Genomic DNA, 23584 nt, shown 5'->3' on the forward strand with positions numbered 1-23584 from the left:
TATTTAGTCCATTTAGAACATTATTCCTTGGTTATAAGAATTATATTATTACTCTCCCCTGGCCCCATCCTTCCCACAGCCAATGCGCAATTTCATTGGGTATTACATGTGTCCTTCATCAGAACATATTTTCATGTTGTTGGTGTTCGCACTAGGATGTTCATTTAGAGTCTACATCCCCAGCCATATCCCCTTGACCCATGTATTCAAACAGTTGTTTTTCTTCAGTGATTCTACTCCCAGTTTTTCCTCTGAATGTGGATAATGTTTTTTCGCATAGATTCCTCCAGGTTGTTCAGGGTCACTGCATTGCCACTAATGGAGAAGTCCATTACATTCGATTGTATCACAGTGTTATCAGTCTCTGTACAATGTTCTCCTGGTTCTGCTCCTCTCGCTCTGCATCACTTCCTGGAGGTCATTCCAGTCTCCATGGAATTCCTCCACTTTATTATTCCTTTGGGCATAATAGTATTCCATTACCAACATATACCACAATTTGTTCAGCCATTCCCCAATCGAAGGGAATCCCTTCATTTTCCAATATTGTGCCACCACAAAGGTCACAGATATGAATATTCTTGTACATATCTTTTTCCTTATTATCTCTTTGGGGTACAAGCCCAGCAGTGCTATGGTTGGATCAAAGGGCAGACAGTCTTTTATCGTCCTTTGGGCATAGTTCCAAACTGCCCTCCAGAATGGTTGGATCAATTCACAACTCCACCAGCAGTGCATTAATGTCCCGACTTTGCCGCATCCCCTCCAGCATTCATTACTTCCCTTTGCTGTCATGTTAGCCAATCTGCTTGGTGTGAGGTGATACCTCAGAGTTGTTTTGATTTGCATCTCTCTGATTATAAGAGATTTAAAGCACTTTTTCATGTGTTTATTAATAGTTTTGATTTCTTTAAATGAAAATTCCCTATCCATGTCCCTTGCCCATTTATCAATTGGAGAATGGCTTGATTTTTTTTGTACAACTGATTTAGCTCTTTGAAAATTTGAGTAATTAGGCCTTTGTCAGAGGTTTTTGTTATGAAGATTGTTTCCCAATTGGTTGCTTCCCTCCTAATTTCGGTTGTATTGGTTTTGTTTGTATAAAACCTTTTTAATTTGATGTAATCAAAATTATTGATTTTACATATTGTGAATTTTTCTAGCTCTTGCTTGTTTTTAAAGTCTTTCCTTCCCCAAAGATCTGACAAGTATACTAACCTGTGTTCACCTAATTTCCTTATAGTTTCCTTCTTTATATTCAGGTCATTTGTGAAGTTATCTTTCTAAAGAACCATTAGCATTTTCTAACAAATTACATGGGATGGTGAGTCAGCAGACTTCAATTCTGCTCATCCACATGAACAAAAAGGAATTACTGTGGTACTTGGGAGAGGTAAAGGAAGAGAGTAGAAATATGGGCAGGGAGGAAAACAAGAGCTGTGCTTGGAAGAGAAAGTAGACTGGAAAGAAAGGGAACCAGAAACTCAGCCAGAGCTCATTCCTTTTGGAGGACTCACCCAGGAATGGCACCCAAAAGTAAAGAGACTGAGGACATTCAGCAATACATCCTTGGGCATCTGTGTGACAGTGGGAGAGGAATGGGCCAAAGAATGAGATGGGAGACCAGAAATAATGAGAGAGAAGATAAGAAAGGCTGAAAGACTAAAGTTCAGGAAAAAAAAGAGCCTTCATTTAAAAAACAAAACAAAACTTGAAAAAACAATAGAAGAAATCATGAAAACAATAAGAATGAATAAAACCTTAAAGAGAAACAAAGCACACTAATGAAGTATTATATTATGAAGGAAATTTTACCATAATTACCTGATAAAAGATGATCCCTAGGCTTCTCTAGAGATCATGGAAAAATAGTTAAGAAGTTTCAGAATGGTTCAAAAGGGATCAACCCAAAAATCCAGAGGAAAAAAAACAAAATGGATGACCAATAATTATTTTCCATGCCATTCTACAGTGTTAGAAGTTCTGCTCTTTTCGCTGGACATTTCAGTTGGGTGATGAATTGCAACCCAGTTTTAAGAGAAAGCCAGAGAATAGGGCTTCAATCAGTGCCAGGTGCTCTCGGGCACAAAAATAATCTCTTTCAAAAATTTTTCTTTTTGATGTTAGTCGCCCATCTTGGAACACCACGATCTTCGCAAAGATTCAGTTACATGTGTCCCAAAGGTCTGTGTAGAGGCATAAAAGAAACATTCAAAAAATGTTCAATTGGAAACAGTGGTCAGTTGGTTCCATGGCCAAAGGGAGGCATAAAAGAATGACAGCCAGAATACTGTGACAATACCCAGACACTGGAGGAAGACTCTTAGCAAACTGGGAAGAGATTCTGAAGAGGATCTTTGGAAAAACACAGAAGAATCTCTCCAAATGATGGATGACTTGCATTTGGCAACAATGGAAGGTATCTTCACATTGATGAGATTGTAGAACTACTGGAGTATCAAAGAAGTTTGTAAACATATATGGAACTAAGTCATTATCATTAGAAAAATGGCAGAGTTGGAATTGTTAAGTTGGATCCTTTGGATCCTTTAAAAAAAATTCAAATCAAAATAAAAAGTTGCAGAGTTTCTAAGTAACTAAGCTTAAAATAACCAAAAATTTTAGGTGAAAAAATCCCTCACCTTTGGGATTCTGAAAAGGATGGCCTTAAGAACAGAAATTAGTATTCATAATACAAACTTAAAAATAGAGATCAGATTAAATTGCCACTTTAGGCATTTCATTTTCTCAAGTTTGTTTAAAATGAACTTGGTGTAGGTCAAAGATGTTACCATTAATTATATTACTTTTTGGCGGGTTACATGACTTAGTTAAGTTAAATGGTAAAATCCAAGTGCCTCCATTCTAATTGTCTTTTGAAAAAACAAACATTCATTTCTGTCTCAAGATATAATGTTCTAATTATTTTAGTCAGTTAAGTTTCTAGGGTTTCCAAAGCTTAACCTATAAAAATCTGCTGAATGTTCAACTTTAATCTCCAAAGAGGTCATGCTTCCAGCTTCCTTGTGCTATCTGACAATAAAATCAGCACTAAACGTGAAACTAGATGTTTAGCTTTGAATTTGATTATTTTCATATGCTAACTCATAATAATCATATCACCTTAACAAACTCAGAAAACATGACTAAATGAATGGCACTGGATAATAGGGATCTATTCTCATTTCTTAAGATTTATTAACCATGTAACTTTGGAAATCACTTGACCAAGACTTTCATTATATCATATATAAAGTAGGTATGGTAAGGCAGTTAGGGGGCTTAGTGGATAGAACTCTAGGTCAGGAAATTCCAGGAGGTCCTGAGTTCCAATTTGGTCTGAGTCACATCCCAGAATCAGGGCAGCCATTTAACCCCAATTGCCTAACCCTTACTGTTCTGGGGACAGCTAGGTGGCTCAGTGGATTCTGGAATCTAGGCCTAGAGAAGGGAACCCCAGGTTTCAAATCCTATCTTAGATACTTCCCATCTCTGTGTCCCTGAGAAAGTCATTTAGCCTCCATTGCCTAGCCCTTAACACTCTTCTACCTTGAAATCAAGACTGAGTATTGATTTTAAGACCAAAAGTAAGGGTTTAAAAAAAACAAACTTCTTCATGTAAATCACAGAATTCCATGAATATAATTCAAATGGTTTCCGTGAGAATTATCAGGCTATAGATCTAAGGAACAGAACAGATAGAATAGGGAAAATGTCAGATTATAGAAAACCAATAGTTTCCAGAGAGTATAAAGAAAGAAGTTGGTGAAGGCTTTTTAGGGAAGAGCATCGTCATCATCGATGAGCATCTATTAAGTCCCTCTTATGCTCCAAGCCCCAGGCTAAGTACTGAGGATACAAATCAACAAACACAGTCTCTGCTCCCTAGGAGTTGACACTCTAAAGGGGAGACAGCATGTAAACCATTGGCTATACATGAGACACATGAGATTGTATCCACACTAACAAAAACATAAAATTTTGAAGTGTGAAGAATTCATTTCTTTCATTCCAAAATAAAAAACAAACCAGTTCAAGTCTTGTTTAAAACTAACATAAATGAATAAGCAATTCTATAACTGTCATCTTTCTCTAAGATAGTGTGAAAACATAAGGATTCTCAGTTAACATGTCATTGGACAAAAAAAAAAGCAATAAAGTAGATAATATTATTACTCTTAAAACGTACTTGAGAAGACAGCAGCCTAGAAGGAGCAGCAGTTCAGACCTCTAAATACCCTTCCTTACCGATCACAAACTGAATGCTCCTAGGGGACTAAAAATCAAACTTAACAACAAGACAGAGCAAAGGAACCCTCCTGTTGGACTCAATTCAAAAGGTACTCCCGACCCTAAAGCCGGAATCCTAACACTTGGGTTTAAGGGGAAGGCAGAAGAAAGGTCCCAGAACCCCTCCCCCAACCCACCTAGAGTACTGAGACTCCAGTAGCAGCGGGAACTTCTGGGCGGGCAAAGGTGCTGGTATGGAGGGTATACCTTGAGGGCAGGGCTGTGCCAAGATCAGAGCTTCTAATGTAGATGACAGGGAAGGAGCTAGAGACGGAGCATAGAGCTGGCAGCCTGGTCAGAGCTGTGGAGATCCTCCATATTTGCTCTAGCCTTCCAGGAGGTATTGGCCTCAGAGCACACCCAGCCCAACCAAGCTGAATTTAATCCCATCAAGTCTTCAAAACTGAGGGAAGTCAAGGCTCCACACCCCTCCCTCATTGACTACTGGACTTTAATCCAATCAAAAGCCTCCAGAGGACAGGGAAGCTCAAACCCCCAAAAACCCTCCCCTAGAGATTGTATACCGAGAGATCTTCTGTCAAAGCTCCAAGAGGGGAGACTGACAGAAGCCCCCAAAACCAAAAAAATGAGAGGAGCAGGAGCACAGACAAATATGGGGAGCAAAGAAGGGGTGGATATTAGCAAACAACAGAAAAAGAAGAAAGAAATTACAATAGATAGCTTCTATACAGCAAACGGAACAGAGGGGGAGGGATCAACAAACGATAAATCAGAAATCCCAGCAAATTGGCTACAGGCTTTGGAAGAACTCAAAATGCAATTCAAAAAAACACAAATAAGAGGGATAAATACAACTTAAACAGCAAAATAAGTCATCTGGAAACAGAAAATAGGGTCTTGAAAGCCAAAATTAATCATTTGGAAAATCAGGCAAAGGAGATGAAAGATGAGGCAGAGAAGATGAAAGTAATCAGACCAGAAAGAGAAGGATGACCCAAAATCCAGGGATGAAATCTAGTTTTTAAGAACCAGAATACAACAACTAGAGTTAAGTGACCTCACAAGGCAGCAGGACACTATAAAACAAAACCAAAAGAATGAAAAAATTGAGGAAAATATGAAGTATCTCATTCATGAAATGGAGGATATAGAAAATTGTTCTAGGAGACACAATTTAAGAATCATTGGTCTACCAGAAGACCATGACAAAAGAAAAAGCCTGGACACAATACTACAATAAATTATTCAAGAAAACTGCCCCGATATCCTAAAATAAGAGGGAAAAGTAGAGATTGAAAGAATCCACAGATCACCTCCTGTACTTAATCCCCAACTGACAACACCCAGGAATGTTATAGCCAAATTCAAAAATTATCAGACCAAAGAAAAGATATTACAAGCTGCCAAGAAGAAGCCATTCAGATACCATGGAACCACAGTGAGGATAACACAGGATCTGGCTGCATCCACACTGAAGGACCGAAAGGCATGGAATATGATATTCCAAAAAGCAAGGGAACTAGGTCTACAACCAAGAATCAATTACCCAGCAAAACTGACTACATTCTTACAGGGAAAAGTATGGTCATTTAACAAAATAGAAGAATTTGCAAGGAAAAGACCAGACCTGAACAGAAAATTTGACATCCAAGCACAGAACTCAAGAGAATCATCAAAAGATAATTAAAAAAGAGGAAAAAAAGAAAAACAAAACAAAACAAAAAAAATTGTAAGAGACTCAATAAGTTAAAATGATAAGTATACCTATAAGAAAAGAAGTCATTGGTAAGTCTTAAAAACTGTTGTTATCACCTGGGCAGTAGAAGAATTACACTTAGAGTGAACAGTGACAAACTGTATAGGATGAAAGGACAAGACATAAATATATATATAGATATATGTATGCATAAAAACATATACGTGTGTGTGTGTATACACCTAGAGCTAAAAAAGAGAGGTTAATACTAAAAGAAATGGGAAAAGAAACAAATGGGAGTAAATTCATATGTCACAAAGAAGCTCAGGGGGGAGAACATGTATATACTGGAAGGGTGGTAAAGAGGTTGGAGATAGGAAATACTCAACTCTTACATGCTTTGAAATTGACCCAAAGAGGGAAGAACAATCCAATCCATTGGGGAAGAGATTAGATTTGTGCCCTGTAGGGGAGTAGAAGGGTAATAAATGGACTGGTGTGGAGGGAAGCAGTACAAGGGAGGGAGTGGGTGGGGGGTAATTTTAGAAAGACTATAGGGAAAATAAGAGGGGGAATAAGGGAGGGGGTAGAAAGGGAAGTAAAATAAGGGTGGGAACTAGGGGGACTGATTAAAAACAAACATTGGTGTAGCAGGAAATAGTGAAACAAGAAAAGGCAGGATCAGGAGTAAAAATCAAAATGCTGAGAAATACACAGCTAGTAATCATAACTTTGAAGGTGAATTGAATTAACTCACCCATAAAACACAAGCGAATAGCAGAGTGGATTAGAATCCAAAACCCTACCATATGCTGTCTACCGGAAACACACATGAGGAAGGTAGATATGCATAGGGTGAAAGTAAGAGGATGGAGCCAAATCTATTGGGCATCAACTGATAAAAAGAAGGCAGGAGTCACAATCATGATATCCGACGAAGCCAAAGTAAAAATAAATCTAGTTAAAAGAGAGAGGGAAGGTAATTACATCCTGATAAAAGGCAGAATAGGCAATGAGGAAATATCCATACTCAACATGTATGCGCCATATGGCATAGCATCCAAATTTCTAAAGGAGAAACTAATGGAGCTCAAGGATGAAATAGATAGAAAAACTATACTAGTGGGAGACCTGAACCTTCCCCTATCTGTACTAGATAAATCAAACCAAAAAATACATAAGAAAGAGGTAAGAGAAGTGAATATTTTGAAATCTTAGAAAAACTAGAGTAAGTAGACATGTGGAGAAAAATAAATAGGGACAAAAAGGAATATACCTTCTTTTCAGCAGTACATGGTACATTCACAAAAATTGACCATGAATTAGGGCATAAAAACATTGCAAACAAGTGCAAAGAGCAAAAATAATGCAACCTTCTCAGATCACAATGCAATTAAAATAATAATTAGTAAGGGTACATGGAGAGGTAAATAAAAAATTAATTGGAAATTAAACAATACAATTCTCCAAAACCGGTTAAAGAACAAATTGTAGAAACAATTAATAACTTCATTGAAGAAAATGACAATGATGAGATATCCTTTCAAAACCTATCAGATGCAGCCAAAGCAGTACTCAGGGGGAAATTTATATTCTTGAGTTCATATATTAACAAATTAAGAAGGGCAGAGGTCAATGAATTGGGCATACAAATTAAAAAAACTAGAAAGCGAACAAATTAAAAATCCTCAGATAAAGACTAAATTAGAGATCCAAAAAACCAAAGGAGAAATTAATAAAATTGAAAGTCAAAGAACTATTGATTTAATAAATAAGACTAGAAGCTGGCACTTTGAAAAGACAAATAAATTAGACAAAGTACTAGTCAGTCTAATTTAAAAAAGGAAAGAAAAAAACCAAATTGACAGTATCCAAGATGAAAAGGGACAAATGAAGAGGAAATTAAGGCAATCATTAAAAACTACTATGCCCAATTATATGGCAACAAATATATGGATGAATACTTACTAAAATATAAATTGCCTAGACTAACAGAGGAAGAAATAAATTACATAAACAACCCCATATCAAAAAAAAGAAATTGAATAAGCCATCAAAGAATTCCGTAAGAAAAAATCCCCAGGTCCAGATGGATTCACAAATGAATTCTATTAGACATTCAAAGAACAACTAATCCCAATATTATACAAATTATTTGACATAATAAGCAAAGAGGGAGTTCTATCAAATTCCTTTCCTAACACAAATATGGTACTGATTCCAAAGCCAGGCAGGTCAAAAACAGAGAAAGAAAACTATAGACCAATATCCTTAATGAACATACATGCAAATATCTTAAATAGGATACTAGCAAAAAGACTCCGGCAAGTCATCACGAGGGTTATTCACTATAATCAGGCGGATTTATACCAGGAATGCAAGGATGGTTCAATATTAGGAAAGTCATCCACATAATTGACCATATCAACAAGCAAACCAACAAAAATCACATGATTATCTCAATAGATGCAGAAAAAGCCTTTGACAAAATATAACACTCATTCTTATTGAAAACACTAGAAAGTATAGGAATGGAATAAATAATAATAAAATATTAAAATAATGAATAGTATTTATCTATAGTATTATTGTAAAAATAATAAATAGTATTTATCTAAAACCATCAGCCAATATAATCTTTAACAGAGATAAACTAGATGCATTCCCAATAAGATCAGAAGTTGTGAACTTTAGATTATTCTACTCTACTTAGTCTAACAAAAATCAGGAAATTGTGAACTTTAGATTACGCCACCCTACTTAGACTAACAAAATCAGGAATGTCTACACCCATACTTAAGGATTAAGTATTTAGGATGATGGCCTATGACAGACATGTGCTAGCAAATGACAAATCAGAAACAACTAACTGACCTCTGGGCTGTCCTAAGTCAAGCCCAAGATATCATTGGTACATGTGAGACGCAGGGAAGTGATGTTAAATAGTCTATATATTTCACATCACTTCCTCTCTCCGGTCTCTTTCATGGCGTAGAGGTGGCTGGTGGCAGCTTGATGAGCTTGTCGGCATCTTGGTGTAGCAGCTGCTATTATCCGAGTTTAGTAGTGAGTTTTCCTTGATACCATACTGGAGGAAGCCTAGTAACCTATTTCAGGTGAGGCTCTTCTCTGAGATCTCTCAGAGTTTAGGCTGATTTTTCTCTCCTTTACCTTCCAAACACTATCCTTTTAGAGAAAGTCTCTAATCTTCTAAGACCTCGTGGCAGAGGAATTTAAACTCCCTCTGGCACAGACCAGGCAGGAGAAATCCTATACTTTTCGCTCTCTCTTCTCCTTGATTTCTTCCCTATATATTGATTAAACCACCATATATTTCCAACTGACTTGGATATTTTATTTAGGATATCCCCTGGCGACCAAAAATCAAACCGAGATTAGGTCACAACCCTATATTATCCTTACAGAGTGAAACAAGGATGTCCATTATCACTGGTGTTATCTAACAGTGTACTAGAAACACTAGTGGTAGCAATTAGAGAAGAAAAAGAAATTGAAGGCAATAAAACCAGCAATGAGGAGACCAAGCTATCACTCTGTGCAGATGATATGATGGTCTACTTAAGGAATCCTCTAGAATAAACTAAAAGGCTAGTAGAAATAATCAACAATTTTAGCAAAGTTGCAGGATACAAAATAAACCCACATAAGTCATCAGCATTTTTATATATCTCCAACACATCTCAGCAGCAAGAATTAGAAAGAGAAATTCCATTTAAAATCACCCTAGACAATATAAAATACCTAGGAATCTATCGGCCGAGACAAATACAGGAACTATATGAATACAACTATAAAACACTCCCCACACAATTAAAACTCGATCTAAACAATTGGGAAAACAATAACTGCTCATGGGTAGGACTAGCTAACGTAATTAAAATGACCATCTTACCCAAACTTATTTACTTATTAATGTCATACCCATCGAACTACTAAAAACTTTTTTTATTGAATTAGAAAAAAACCATAACAAAGTTCATTTGGAAGAATAAAAGATCAAGGATATCCAGGGAAATAATGGAAAAAAAAATACAAAGGAAGGTGGCCTTGCAGTCCCAGATCTCAAACTACACTAAAAAGCAGTGGTCATCAAAACAATATGGTACTGGCTAAGAGACAGAAAGGAGGATCAGTGGAATAGATTTGGGGTAAGTGACCTCAGCAAGACATTCTATGATAAGCCCCACAATCCCAGCTTTTGGGACCAAAATCTCCTATTTGATAAAAACTGTTGAGAAAATTGGAAGACAGTGTGGGAGAGGTTAGGTTTGGATCAACACCTCACACCCTACGCCAAGATAAACTCAGAACTGGTGAATGACTTGAACATAAAGAAGGAAACTATAAGTAAATTATGTGAACACAGAATAGTATACATGTCAGATCTTTGGGAAGGGAAAGATTTTAAAACCAAGCGAGACTTAGAAAAAAATCAGAAAATGTAAAATCAATAATTTTGATTACATCAAATTAAAAAGTTTCTGTACAAACAAAACCAATGCAACCAAAATTAGAAGGGAAGCAAACAATTGGGAAAGAATCTTCATAACAAAAACCTCTGACAAAGGTGTAATTACTCAAATTTTCAAAGAGTTAAATCAATTGTACAAGCAATCAAGCCATTCTCCAAATTATAAATGGCCAAAGGACATGAATAGGCAATTTTCAGTCAAAGAAACCAAAAATATTAATAAGCACATGAAAAAGTGTTCTAAATCTCTTATAATCAAGAGAGATGTGAATCAAAACAACTCTGAGGTATCACGTCACGCCTAGTCAATTGGCTAACATGACAGCAACGGAAAGTAACGAATGCTGGAGGGGAAGTGGCAAAGTTGGGATATTAATGCATTGCTGGTGGAGTTGTGAATTGATCCAACCATTCTGGAGGGCAATTTGGAACTATGCCCAAAAGGCACTAAAAGACTGTCTGCCCTTTGATCCAGCCGTAGCACTGCTGGGTTTGTACCCCAAAGAGATCATAAGGAAAAAGACTTGTACAAGAATATTCATAGCTGCACTCTTTGTGGTGGCCAAAAATTGGAAATTGAGGGGATGCCCATCAATTGGGGAATGGCTGAACACATTGTGGTATCTGTTGGTGATGGAATACTATTGTGCTAAAAGGAATAATAAAGTGGAGGAATTCCATGGAGACTGAAATAACCTCTAAGAATCGATGCAGAGTGAAAGGAGCAGAACCAGGAGAACACTGTACACAGAGACTGATACACTGTGGTACAATCGAAGGTAATGTACTTCTCCATTAGTGGCAATTCATTAGTGGCGATGCAGTGATCCTGAACAAGTCTGAGGGATTTACGAGAAAGAACACTATCCACATTCAGAGGAAAAACTGTGGGAGTAGAAACATAGAAGAAAAACAACTGCTTGATTACATGGGTGGATGGGATATGACTGGGGGTGTAAACCCTAAATGAACATCCTAATGCAAATCCATGCAAGCATGGAAATAGGTTCCAATCAAGGACACATGTAATATCCAGTGGAATTTCACGTTGGCTACAGGAAGGGTGGGGGAGGGAAGGAAGAAATAGAATATTTTTTTTTGTAACCAAGGAATAGTGTTTGAAATTGACCAAATTAAAAAAAAAATTAAGATGATCATATGGTTTTGGAAGTAATGGTTTTTTAATATGATTAATTTTATTGATTGTTTTCTTAATTTTGCACTGGTTGGTGTAAATCTCACTTGATTATAATGAATGATTTACTGCATAAATAGTTATAAACTCTTTGACTGGTAGGATTTTGTTTAAAAAGTGTTTAAATCAATGTTCTTTAGTAATATTGACTTTTTGTTTTCTTTCCATCTTTTGATATTAATGATACCCATACTTGGGTATCAGGCCTATATTTGTCTCATTAAATGATTCTGGTAGAGTGTTTTCTGTCATAATTTTTGAGAATTTGTGAAATATAGTTAGTAATAGTTCTTTTAAAGTTTGATAGAATTTTCTTGTGAATCCATCAGACTCAGGAGGTTTTCCTTTGGGAGTTTCTTTACAATTAGATCAATTTCCTTTTCTTAGATTGGGTTATTTAAGATTTCTACCTAATTTTCTGATAGTCTGGGTATTTGCTTAAAAGTTACTCTTCCATTTCTTTTTGTAGTCTCATTTTTTAAAGCACATAACTACAAAATATTTATTCTTCTTTTTATTTGTTCTGTTTTTGATGTGATTTCACCTTGCTCATTTGTTATTTTTGTTGATTTGATTTTCTGCTCTCTTCTTTTTAATCAGATTAGCTAAGAATTTAATAATTTTGTTAGTTTTTGTTTAAAAGAACTGGCTTTTAATTTTAGTTATCATTTCAGTAGGGTTTTTTGTTTCCAAATCATCCATTCACCTTTAATTTTTAATATCTCCCCTTTTGTACTTATTTATACATTTTCTAATTTTAAAAAATGCATCAATCAGCTTATTAATCTTTTTGTATTCCGTTAATATATGGTCTGTATATTTTGTTTTTGGTCCATGAACTGATGACTACTTATACTGTGTTATGATCTGTAAAGAATATATAAACTATTTTTGCCTTCTTTTGATTAATTTCTCCAGATTTTTTTCAGTTCAACATTTTCCCTTTTGTTTCTCTTTCTGTTAGATTTAGCCAAAACTGAGAGAGAGATATTAAGGTCTCCCGTGACTAGTGTGCTACTCTGTATCCTTGAAGTTCAGTTGTTTCCTTTATGAATTTGGATGTTAAGGCATTTGGAAAATTTAAGTGTATTGCTGATAATGATTTGTTCCTTTTGGCATAAGTTTGTTTTTGCTTTGTCTGATAGCATGATGCTAGCTTCTGTTTTTCTGTATTCACTTGATATACAGTTAATTTTTTTTCCATCCCCTCAAGTTTTATTATTTTGCTTTAATTTTGTTTTATTATGTCATTAAAAATGTGTTTCTTGTAGGCAATAAATTGTAATTTTGTTTTCTTATACAACATAACACTTTTTTCATTTTTTGAATTGCTAAATCCATTAATATCTAATGCTATAGGTAAGGCTCATATTTTCCTCCATTTCTAAAATGGTTTCTTTTTACTAAGTCATGATTTCCCATCTCTCCTGCTGTAAATATAGCATTATGTTCCTTCAGTTAACTTTACTTGAAAATTTTTTAAGGTTGCCTTGTTCCTGCAGGCTTTTTTCCCCTTGATTCATGATCTTTTCTTCTCATTTTGCTATCCCTTTCCCTTCAGGATTTTTAAATTCACTGTTCACACCTGCTTTTTATCTGGTTATATATTTCTTCTTCCTCATATGATTAGTTCCCTTTTCTTCTCCTTACCGTAACATTTTTTTAAATCCTTACCTTCCATCTAAGAATCAATACTGTATTGGTTCCAAGGCAGAAAAGTGGTAAGGGTTAGGCAATGGTGGTTTAAGTGACTTGCCTAGGGTTCACATTGTTAGGAAGTGTGTCTGAATCCACATTTGAACCCAGAACCTCTGGTCTCTAAGCCTGGCTCTCCATCCACTGAGCTACCTAACTGTATTATCTACCCTCCCTTTTAAACAGTCCTGTTTATTAGTTTATTTTTTCAATTTCACTTTTTTTTGTATACCTTTCTAAAAGATTTGATTTACTTTCTTCATTCTCCATCTTTTCTTATTTTCTCTAGACTCTAATTCTCTGATTCATGCCACCTATAATTAATTATCTGGTCTCTGTCTTTTCTTAGTATTCTCTATACAATCAAAGTTTCCAAAGCATCTCTTCTGGGCTCTGCCCTGTAGGATATGTCTGCCACTGCCTAGGCAGGGCTTAACCTGTGAGTTGCCCATTTCCATTGTGCCTCTCTCTCAGAACAATGCCTATTATTGTAGATGTCAGAGTTCATTGCTCCATGGTAGGGCACCCCTCCCCACATTTCCCTGCCTTACTGATCAATATGTTCTATTGGGGATTCCCCCAACACATACCTAGAAATGTCCTCCCTCTGTCCATGCTCTCCTGTTTCTCCAGGTGCCAGTTGCTCCAAGCGGTTCTGCCTCCTTCCTCTCAAGATAAGTAAACTTTTCAGGCATCAAATCCCTTTGGGCTCATATGGTACAATGTCTAGTATTCTTCAGCAGAATCCATTCAGCCTCCAGAGAAAGGTCTCTTTCCTTCTCTCCCCCCTTTAATCTTTCCTCTCCTCTTCATCCCTGATGAAGCTTCTCTTTCTGAGGCCACATGGGTCACCTTTCCCCTGTACTTCCTTCTCTATCTTTCACGGACCCTCCCACAGTCCCATAGAAGAAGCATTCACCTGTAGGCAAGGTGCTATCAGGTTCTGGCCACAATGCTCCTGGTCCACTTTATCACTGATACCTCTACCAGATTGCTGCTTTCATTCCTGTCCCCTTGTGTACATTTAGGAAGAAGTCTTTTACTGGCCTGTGTTATGGAAGTGGTGAAAGCTGATACTCCACTTTATTTTGCATTATTTTATGAAGGCTTAAATCAATGTACTATGCCATTGGTACTAGGCCATAAGGAACTTGAATTTCTCAAGCCTGAAGCTATAGATCCATTTTGCAGTAGGAGCCAACCTCTGCCCCTTACGTTCTACTCTGGAGCTTCCAGGCACAAGAAACTCAGTATATTCTAATCTGGTGCAATCATAAAACTGTTCTCCCTCAGATACTGCCGATGACTGGACATTCCAGAGGATGTTACTCCTTTGGTGATAAACTGATGTAAATTGTGGTTGTGACCTCAGCACTTGACTGATTAGAAGTTGAGGGAGATTAATGTCATCTATCTACTATCAGACACATTCCTGGTTAGATCGCATTTATTGGCAACTGTTAGTTAGCCTTAATAATAAAATGATAATACTTAGAACATTTTGCCTCAGTTTCTCTCCATCACAAATTTCTATTATATTATTGTCCCTTTACCGTCATTGCTAACTATATTTTTCAAATCCTCCTGTATTTCTGTGGCTTGGGGTGTTCAAGAAGTAGGTAATTTCTTTAGTTCTAGCTTTCTTTCTAAAAAAGGTTTCAAAATTATCTTTATTATTGAATTTCCTCTTTTGTCCTGTGTCGTTAAACTCAGATTTATTTACAGGACAGGTTATTCTAGCCTGCATTCTGCATTCTGGTGCTCCTCAAAACACATTAATTCTATTCCCTTCTAATTTTTTAATTCTAATTAAAATTAAAAATTAAAATTTAATTCTAATTGAAGGTGGGAGGAGGCGGGGCCCGAACCAAAATGAGGGGCCAGCCAGAGACCAGGAGCTCGAATGGTCACCCACAAGAAGTGCCTGTGGGCAGCAGAGTCTGCTACTAAAAGCAGCCTCGTTCAGGGGGCGTGGGCACGAGGGGCTGCTCGTGTGGCCCTGGCACTGGGCACCTCCCCGCACCATCCACACTCACGGCGCTCCTCCTGCCCTCCCAAAGCTCCCTCCGCTTCACGCGGCTCTTTCAGCTTCGTGACTGCCTCTCGGCTCCCCGACGAGACGTGAGACTCCACAGTCAGAACCCGTCTGACCCAAAGTCCTCACCTCACCCCGAGACGCAGCAGCCACTGAGCGGTCATCCCCTCGCTTTAAGCGGCCTCATGGAAGGGATGAGAGGGAGATGGATAAGGGAGACACATGAGGCCGTGTGTGCCCCCAGAGAGCGCAGGGAAAAGGCCGAGGGAGAGAGACGCCGGGAAGGGCCTGCCGAGGAGCGGGAAAGCCAAGGACCCGAGAGCGAGAGCAGGTTCTAGACCCGCAGGAACGGGGCTTCTCAGATTCTACGCTCCACAAATGCAGCCCTCATCGGCTGGCCAGCCAACAACTTGAGCCTTCCATTGTTCGCCTTAACTAAAACAAAACCGAACAGCCAGGTGCGTCACGGACTAAGTCGGCGGCGGCGGCTTAGCGGGGCTCCTCCAACTATACCTGGTTCTGTGGATGCTAAGGGTTGCCCTCCAAATTTCATTTCCGTTTGGCGCAGCTTGGTCATGTTTAGCAGCTGTGTGACTTGAGGAACATCCGTAGTTAACTGGCAGCTTCGAGGAATGATCTCCGTAGGCTCCTCTGCTGTGAAGGGAGCACCATAGATATCTGAAAACGAAGGGAGAAACGCCCTTTTTAACGAAGAAATCCCCGGCCTACAGGGAGGTAGAAATCAGCCCCTCTCTTGGGTGTGTCTCTCTCTGTCTTTCTCTCTGCCCCTCTCTAGCACGGTTTCTATAACGAGGTAAAAGTGAGTTTTCTATCAGCCACTCCAAAGACACAGGACAGGAGGGATCCAAACACTGGTGGATGGGAACGCAAAAATCAATGGAGCTTAAAAAAGAATGAGGTGAGGCAAGGCTAGGTGGATGGAGAGCTGGTCTAGAGAAGGGAGGTCCTGGGTTCAAATCTGGCCTCTGACACTGCCTAGCTGTGTGTGACCTTGGGCAAGTCACTTACCACCCTCCTGTCCCCCATTGGCTAGCCCTGACCACTCTTCTGCCTGGTAACTGATGCTCAGGAGAGAATCTAAGAAAGAAGATAAAGGCGGGTTTTTTTTAAAGAGAGATGAAAATGGACAGAGAGCACACTCAGCACACCGATGGTGGAGATGAGAAGTGGGGAGCGCGTGAGCTGCCCGGGGCAGGGGGGAGTGCCCACAGCAATGGAGTCCAGGACCTAAAGGTTCCTTTCTGATGTGTCCTCAAAATCAAGACAAGTGCAGCTGACCTCTCACTAGCTAGCGACAATTAGACTCACAGTGGCTACATGTGAATGTAAGTCAAATCCACCGCGATAGGAAGTCACCCCAAAGGATGGCCACTTCTACAGTCTGGTGGGAAATCCTTTATAGGAGAAGCCATAAGGATCTTTCCACCACTCTTCACTTCCAGACATCTTCACAGAAAGGTAGCTGAGAAAAGAGATAAACTTGCTGAAGGCAATGTGAGCCCGAGACCCTGGCACCCCGCCGGCTGCTCTGCCCTTTGGGGCCTCGGGATCCTCACCTGTAAAATGCACGGTTGGACTGGACGGCCTCTGAGCTGCCTTCTGGGGCTAAATCTAGGCTCTCACCAGTATGAAGGAGGAATGGAAAGTCTCCAGCCGCAATTACGGACCGTGGTGACATGACTGTCTCAGGGTCACACGGCCAGTAAGAGTTGTTGTGGCTAAAAGGCTATCCAAGCCGGCTCTGGGTTCTCAGCCAACATCACGGGGGCCCCGGGTGAAGCTGCCGTGTTGGTGCGGCTGGCACAACCCGCAGGCACTGCGAGAAGGTCAGCCACCTGCACGCCCCAAGGAGCCGTCTGACTAGCTGTAATCTTCAGGATGAGCCAGCCGAATGTCCTCGTTGTCTGGACTACGAGACGGCAAAGACACTTCCGGGAACTGACAGTTTCTAATGCTGCTCATTTCAACATTCATTAAGCCTCGCATACGGGCACGGCCCCCTTACTACGATGCAACTGCCAGAGCTGCTGCCTCCACTGGCTGAGCTTTACCAAGTGCGTTTCATGCCTGATTTCTGAGGAGTTTATCCATACTTTACAGAAGAGGAACTTGGGCTACCCAGTTACACTAGCACCTGGAAGTCTCTTTCTGCTACAACATTCTCTCTTTAGTTTGCCCTAAAGAAAGGCAAAGTACCAAGCACATGGAGCCTGTGGGCAAATGAACTCTGTTCAAAATAGACAGCATTTGACAAAAGCATTACCCAATCCCCTGCTGAGGCTATAAATGCCCTTTTAGCGTCTCCAAAGTTAGAAAAAGATGAAGAATAGATTCCACCTCGATTCCGACATAGACAGTAAACTCAAGATTTCATTTTAAAGGAGGAATGACATTCTGGAGGTCCTTAAGGGCACTGCAGAAAAAAGAATGAATCATTTTGATGCCCTGAAAAAAATCATGGAAATTCTGGTGTTTTAGGACTGCCCCAGTGGTATAGGCTTCAAGAATAGATTTGTTAGGGGAAAAAATCAGTCAAAATCACAATAAGATTTTAAATGTACTCAAGTCCCACTACATGTGTTTTCACAAAACCCAAAAAGGCTTGTGAAATGCTGTCATTAGACAGACTAAAAATCCACCAGCTTTTGATACAGACAAACACAAAGGAGAGCAAACTTCAGATCTCTAGTCTGAGACCCACAATGTGGTGAACAGCCCAAATTCCAGTTCAGACCAAAAGGATCCAATGGTGTCTCCTGCGATGCATTTTATTTCTGCACTTATTCTTTCCTTTGTACTCTTATGGAATCATGTCATTATCCTAAAATCCAAGGGTTAAGATCTTTTAAGGCAATTTTAGGAAGAGAAAACGGGTAACACCCCAAATCAAGAAAGTGGATCTTCTGAAGATGCCATGAGGATGCCTACAGAACTCACACACTACATCCAGACATCCAGAGTGAACTTTGGGATATAATGAACTGAATTGAAGGAGGTTGAAACTATCATTTATTCTGAATGTAAACTCTTATGTCAAATGGGACTTCCCCTTAATTGGCTTTTTGTCAATGCATCTATCAAACATTTTTTGTTTTCTTTCTCCCTTTTCTTTTCCTCTTATTCCCCAAATTGTTGTAATTCCTTCTATGTAAGATGCAATATTTTATACACCTTTACTAAGAGAATCTTTAGATGTATAGGCTACATATGTAGAATGATTCATTGGGGAGACCTGACATGTCAATCTCCCAGAAAAGATTTGAACATGCTGGTCTCCCAAAGAATCAAAGGGGGTAATTGTGTGAGGGAAGTTCTACCCTCCTCCTCTTTCTGGGTCATGCAGGTGGCATGCCTCTGTGTGAGTGTGCATGAGTCTGCGTCACCTATGTAGGGTATGTGACACTGAGTTTGATATGGAAGTGAGAGAGGATAAAAGGGATGAATGAGGAAGTGTTCGTTCTCTCTGTCTCTGGTGACTGATCAAAAAAGCTGCTGCTGGAGGTCAGGCTGAGAGCATCCATGTAGGAGCTAGATTAGACTATTTTACTCTTATCTTTCTACTATTTCCCATCTTTTACCTATCCAAGTTATTCTAATAAATTTTATTAATTTAAGGCCAGTCTCATAACTTAAATTCTTACAGAATTAAATGGTTAATCTGGCTGTGGATAAGTAAGGACAGTAAAGATAAAAAGTAAGAATTAAATCACAACTAAGTCCAACTAATGCTATTTATAAAACTTCATCATCTCAAACTTTCTCTGGAGTTAAGGAATCTGTGTGACAGCTGGGTAAGCCTTGGACTAGAATACCCTGAGAATCAGATGTTAATCTGGGAAAGATCATGGAGATCCTTTACTTTAACTACCTCATTTTGTTGGTTGTTCTTGTTCAGTTGTGTCTGATCCTTTGTGATCCCATGGAAAATAACATGCCAGTACTGCCTAGGAAGTTTCTTGGCAAAGACGCTGAAACTGTTTGCCACTTCCTTCTCTAGTGGCTTATGGTTAACAGAGGTTAAGTGACTGGCCTAGGGTCATACAGCTAGTAAGATTATCAGGCCAGATTAAATTCAGGTCTTACTGACTGTAGCCCAAGCTCTATCCACTAAGTCATCTGGTTGCCTGATTTTATAGGTGAGAAAAATGAAGGGTAGAAGTTAAATAGCTCTTTCCTTTCCCCTCAGAAACCAAACCAAAACAAAAGAAAATAAGAAAAAGGAGGAGAGGGGAAGACTATACATCTTAGCATATAAAACCAAAACCTGAAACTCCTTGACTAGTCATTTTTCTGACTGCAGGAGAGCAAGATGATTTACCCTAAATGGAACTGAGTCAGATTCTACTCCAATTTTAAACACAACATTCAAGGCCACTAAGTCATCTTTTGATTATTTATTGTCTACCTTAAAAATTAAAACTGGTGCAATTCATCCTGGGGTGGCAGAAATCCTATATGTAAATAAAATAATGTAAGAACAGTCCAAACTAAATGTCAATCAATTCTCTGATTTTTTTCATTAGCTAGTGGGTCTGTCATTCAGCTATCATCACCTGAAAACACCCCATAAAAATTCAGACATGAAAAATTTCCTTCTAAATTACAAGTAATGAAAAATGGTCTATGGAGTGGATGCCACCTATACACACGGGCAGTGTTCTGGCAAGTGTACACCAGCTCCTGAAAGGAAAATGGATTTGTTCAGATCATCTGGAAAATGGGTTTTGCTTCCTAGGGCCAAACGTGAACGGTGTTTGCTAGAAATCCCAGGGGCCAGCCTAGGCTACAATGGAGTCTAGCAGAACAGTATCCAAAGGGAAAAGGCTACTTAGGCACAGGCTGACAGGTTCATGTAGCCCACAATGATCCTATGGTGAGTTACTCAATGCCTTTACCACCAGAATCAGTAAGGTACATCATGAGAGTACACATTTTTTTCTACCCGAAATCTATAATCAAATGGAACATTTCACAGTTGTCCAGTGCCTTTGAAGAGGATCTTAAATAGCTTTAAAAATATTATCTCATTAATCTGAATAAAACTACTCCCTTTTTAAAAAATCCTACTTTGATGCCTAATTCTGGTGAGGGATCCTGGGGTCCTCTAGAGTAGGGGAAGAATTTTATAAGGTTGAGGACCAGCCTGGCACCAAGGTCCAGACGGTATCCAAGGGCCAAATTAGCTAAGTATGGAGAGGCCCATCCTCAAAAGGCCACCATGAAAGGTGGCCTTGGTCCTAGTAACTAATAAAAAAATCTAAGTTATGGAGGCATCACCAGCGGAGTTGGCAAAATTGGTGAAATCATGACTGTGAGATCAAAAGCCTTTTGAGGCCTTAGAAAGCATCTAATCCAACTCCTTACTTTACAACTAAGAAACTTGAGGTCCCTCAAGACCTTAAATGACTCACCCAAGATCACACAGGTAGTAAAATCACACAGTTAAGACTTTGAATCCAGATCCCTGTCTCCAAACCCAGTGTTCCTGCCAATGTGCCACAGCATTTGAGGGCAACTAAGACATGCAATAAGTATTATCATTCCCCTTTGTTTATGTGATAAATTCCTCAGTTCTCATTACTAATAAGTAATATTTATTAAGTTTTGATTATTTATAGATAGTTTTATCCTAGCAATGCAAGAGGGAAAGTTATAAGGGAGGCAACCTGGGATGTGGGAAAGACTGTTGACCCCGGAGTCAGAAGAGACTTGGGTTTCGATCCCACTTCTGGAATGTCCTAACTGGAGAATCCTGGATAAGTACTCAGAGTGCTTTACTTCTTGGCTGCTGTAGGGATCAAATGAGAGCAGGCAAGCCTTCGGGGCCTTTACAAGTGACTGCTATTATTACATCAGCCATTAGCAAGTATTATGACTTTTTTTCTCTGGTTGGACTTATTTCTATTCTCCCGGCCAGGGCTTTGGAGAGATTATATTCTCACAAAGCCTCTATAATATTTCTCTTGATTAAAGCCACCTAAGCAGAAGAACTGGGAACTTGTACATCCTATTGCTAAAGTAAACTGAATGACTGCATTCACTTCATGTACTTTCCTCTGAAGTAGTTTTGGAGGGAAAAATAATTCTGCCCCTTTCCTAGGTTAGCCTGATTTTGTTGTTGTTGTTTTAGTCATTTTTTCAGTTATGTCTGACTTTTTGTGACCCCTTTTCTTGGCAAAGATACTGGAATGGTTTGCCATTTCCTTTTCCAGATCATTTTGCAGATGAAGAAACTGAGGAATGATTTAAAATAATATGCTTTTTCTCAAATGGTTTCTTAAAAATGTTTGTAAAATATTCAAAATATTATGATCATTGCTAATTTAAAGAAAAAGTTTTAAGATATATAAAAGAACATGACCTGTCTTTCTGTACCCACACTCAACCTGCTATTACGTCCTGAAAGAGATCTGCACCAATTTAGGCTAGAGGCCCAGCTAGCTAGATGACAACCCACTGAGAGCCACGTCCACACACACCATCTCTATCAGCCGTGTCTCGAGGCTTGGACTTCAGGGTGAAGATCTTTCGGAGCTTGCAGTTGGCAGAGACAATAATTCCATCCAAAGACTGGAAAACGGCTCCCTTGAAAATGTCGCTGGTGAAGGCCACCAAGTCAATGCACAGATTGCACCACTGAAACAGAGGTCCAAGCCAGTGGTGGTTAGTCACAGATGCACAAGTGGCGAGTGAAGGCAGTTACTGAGATACCCCAAATCCCCACCTTCTTTCTCCTCAGGGGACCTAAGTAACAGCCTACATTCTCACCTAGATAATTGTAAATAAACTGTAAATCCTACAGCATCCTTCCTTCATCATGCTTGTCCATGACAGACTTTGGGAAATAAAACTGGACGCAGAGGTGCTATTGGGTGCTATTTTAACAGACATGTTTGACCACTTACATGTGGAAAGCAAAGGATCAAGAGTTCCCTTTGCCTGCAAAGGGCATAGTTTGAGCAGTTTATTTATAAACATTTAAAAATACAAGTACTGGACCCAAGTCTGGCTTTAAATTCTGGGCAAGAATAGCTACTCATAATCAGATGACCAACTGCTCAGTCCCCTTGTAAGGGTGCTTGGTATTGGTCTTGGCAAGTCTCTTATAGCCAAATGTTTTTCATTCAACAATCAGAAGAAGAGTTCCTTAAACAGTCTCCAAACAGTCTGACTGCATTAAGGAAAAGAAGAAAAAGATCACTTACCTACAAGGTTAAGACCCCATCCCCAACAGTCTGGGTAAGGGCTGATCAGAGATAATATTTAAAATTTGAAGATTTTAAGCACTGGAGGCAGCTAGGTGGCACAGTGGATAGAGCACCAGGCCTGGAGTTGGGAGGACCTGGGTTCAAGTCTGGTTTCAGACACCACTTAGCTGTGTGACCCTGAGCAAGTCTCTAAACCACAACTGCTTAGCCTTGCTCTTCTGTCCTAGAGTTCTTACTAGGACAGAACATAAGGATTTAAAAGAAAAACTCCAAAAGATTTTAAGCACTGAATTTTGATTTTTTTTTTTTATGAAACTAGGACTTCTCATTGATGCTATAAAAGCACAAATTATACTGAAATGCTAACTTGTCAGTTTACAACTACCTTCATTCTACAGAACAAAACTGCAATGTTTCTATCTATAAACATTACACAGAGAAGTGAAGCCAGGACTGTTGCTACACTGAAAAACTGAGTCAATTCTTAGTTATCTGAGTAATGTGGTAGAGTGAAGTCTGGGTCCTGAATTTACAAAAACCAAGTGTGAGCTCCACCTCTCACAATGACTCAATGTCCCTCTGGGCAAGCCCCTTAACCTCTTTAGGATTCAATTTCCTAACATTCAAAATGGTAATTAAGCACAGCCACATCCTTGGGATAGGATTAAGACATCAAGGTGATGGTTTTCCAGGTTGGCCCAAGTATAGGCCTTGAGCCTGATGGAGTAATGTTTGAGTTTTTAAGAGTTGTACTTTTGCAGAGGAGCTTGACCTGAAAGTCACTCAAAGTATCTGAAGATCTTTCCAAAGAAATGTGACTCCTAAAGCAGGGAGAAGAGGCAAAGGAAATGGGGAGGAAGATAAGGTTGAGAATATTCTTTTCCCTCTCTTTGCCTTCCTCTCATCTTGCATGAGGTATCTCCATTTCCTCTCTTCTCATTCTATTTTCAGCAATCTGGCTTCTAAATCCATTACTCAACTGAAATTACAC

General features: G+C 39.0%; 1 protein-coding gene across 12 annotated transcripts in view; it reads right to left on the reverse strand.

Annotated features, from left to right (window-relative positions):
• Nucleotides 1-23584, reverse strand: part of CFAP20DC (CFAP20 domain containing) — a 291242-nt gene that overhangs the window by 122123 nt on the left and 145535 nt on the right. For all 12 annotated transcript variants that reach the window (XM_056804298.1, XM_007499981.3, XM_056804296.1 and 9 more), the window contains 2 exons: nt 21865-22021; nt 15878-16042 (listed from right to left, as the gene is read on the reverse strand). In XM_056804298.1, coding sequence (XP_056660276.1) covers nt 15878-16042; nt 21865-22021 — 322 coding nt within the window. The remainder of the gene's footprint in view (nt 1-15877; nt 16043-21864; nt 22022-23584) is intronic.

The sequence above is a fragment of the Monodelphis domestica genome, chromosome 7 (genome assembly GCF_027887165.1).
Source record: "Monodelphis domestica isolate mMonDom1 chromosome 7, mMonDom1.pri, whole genome shotgun sequence".
In the NCBI taxonomy this organism is placed as follows: domain Eukaryota; kingdom Metazoa; phylum Chordata; class Mammalia; order Didelphimorphia; family Didelphidae; genus Monodelphis; species Monodelphis domestica.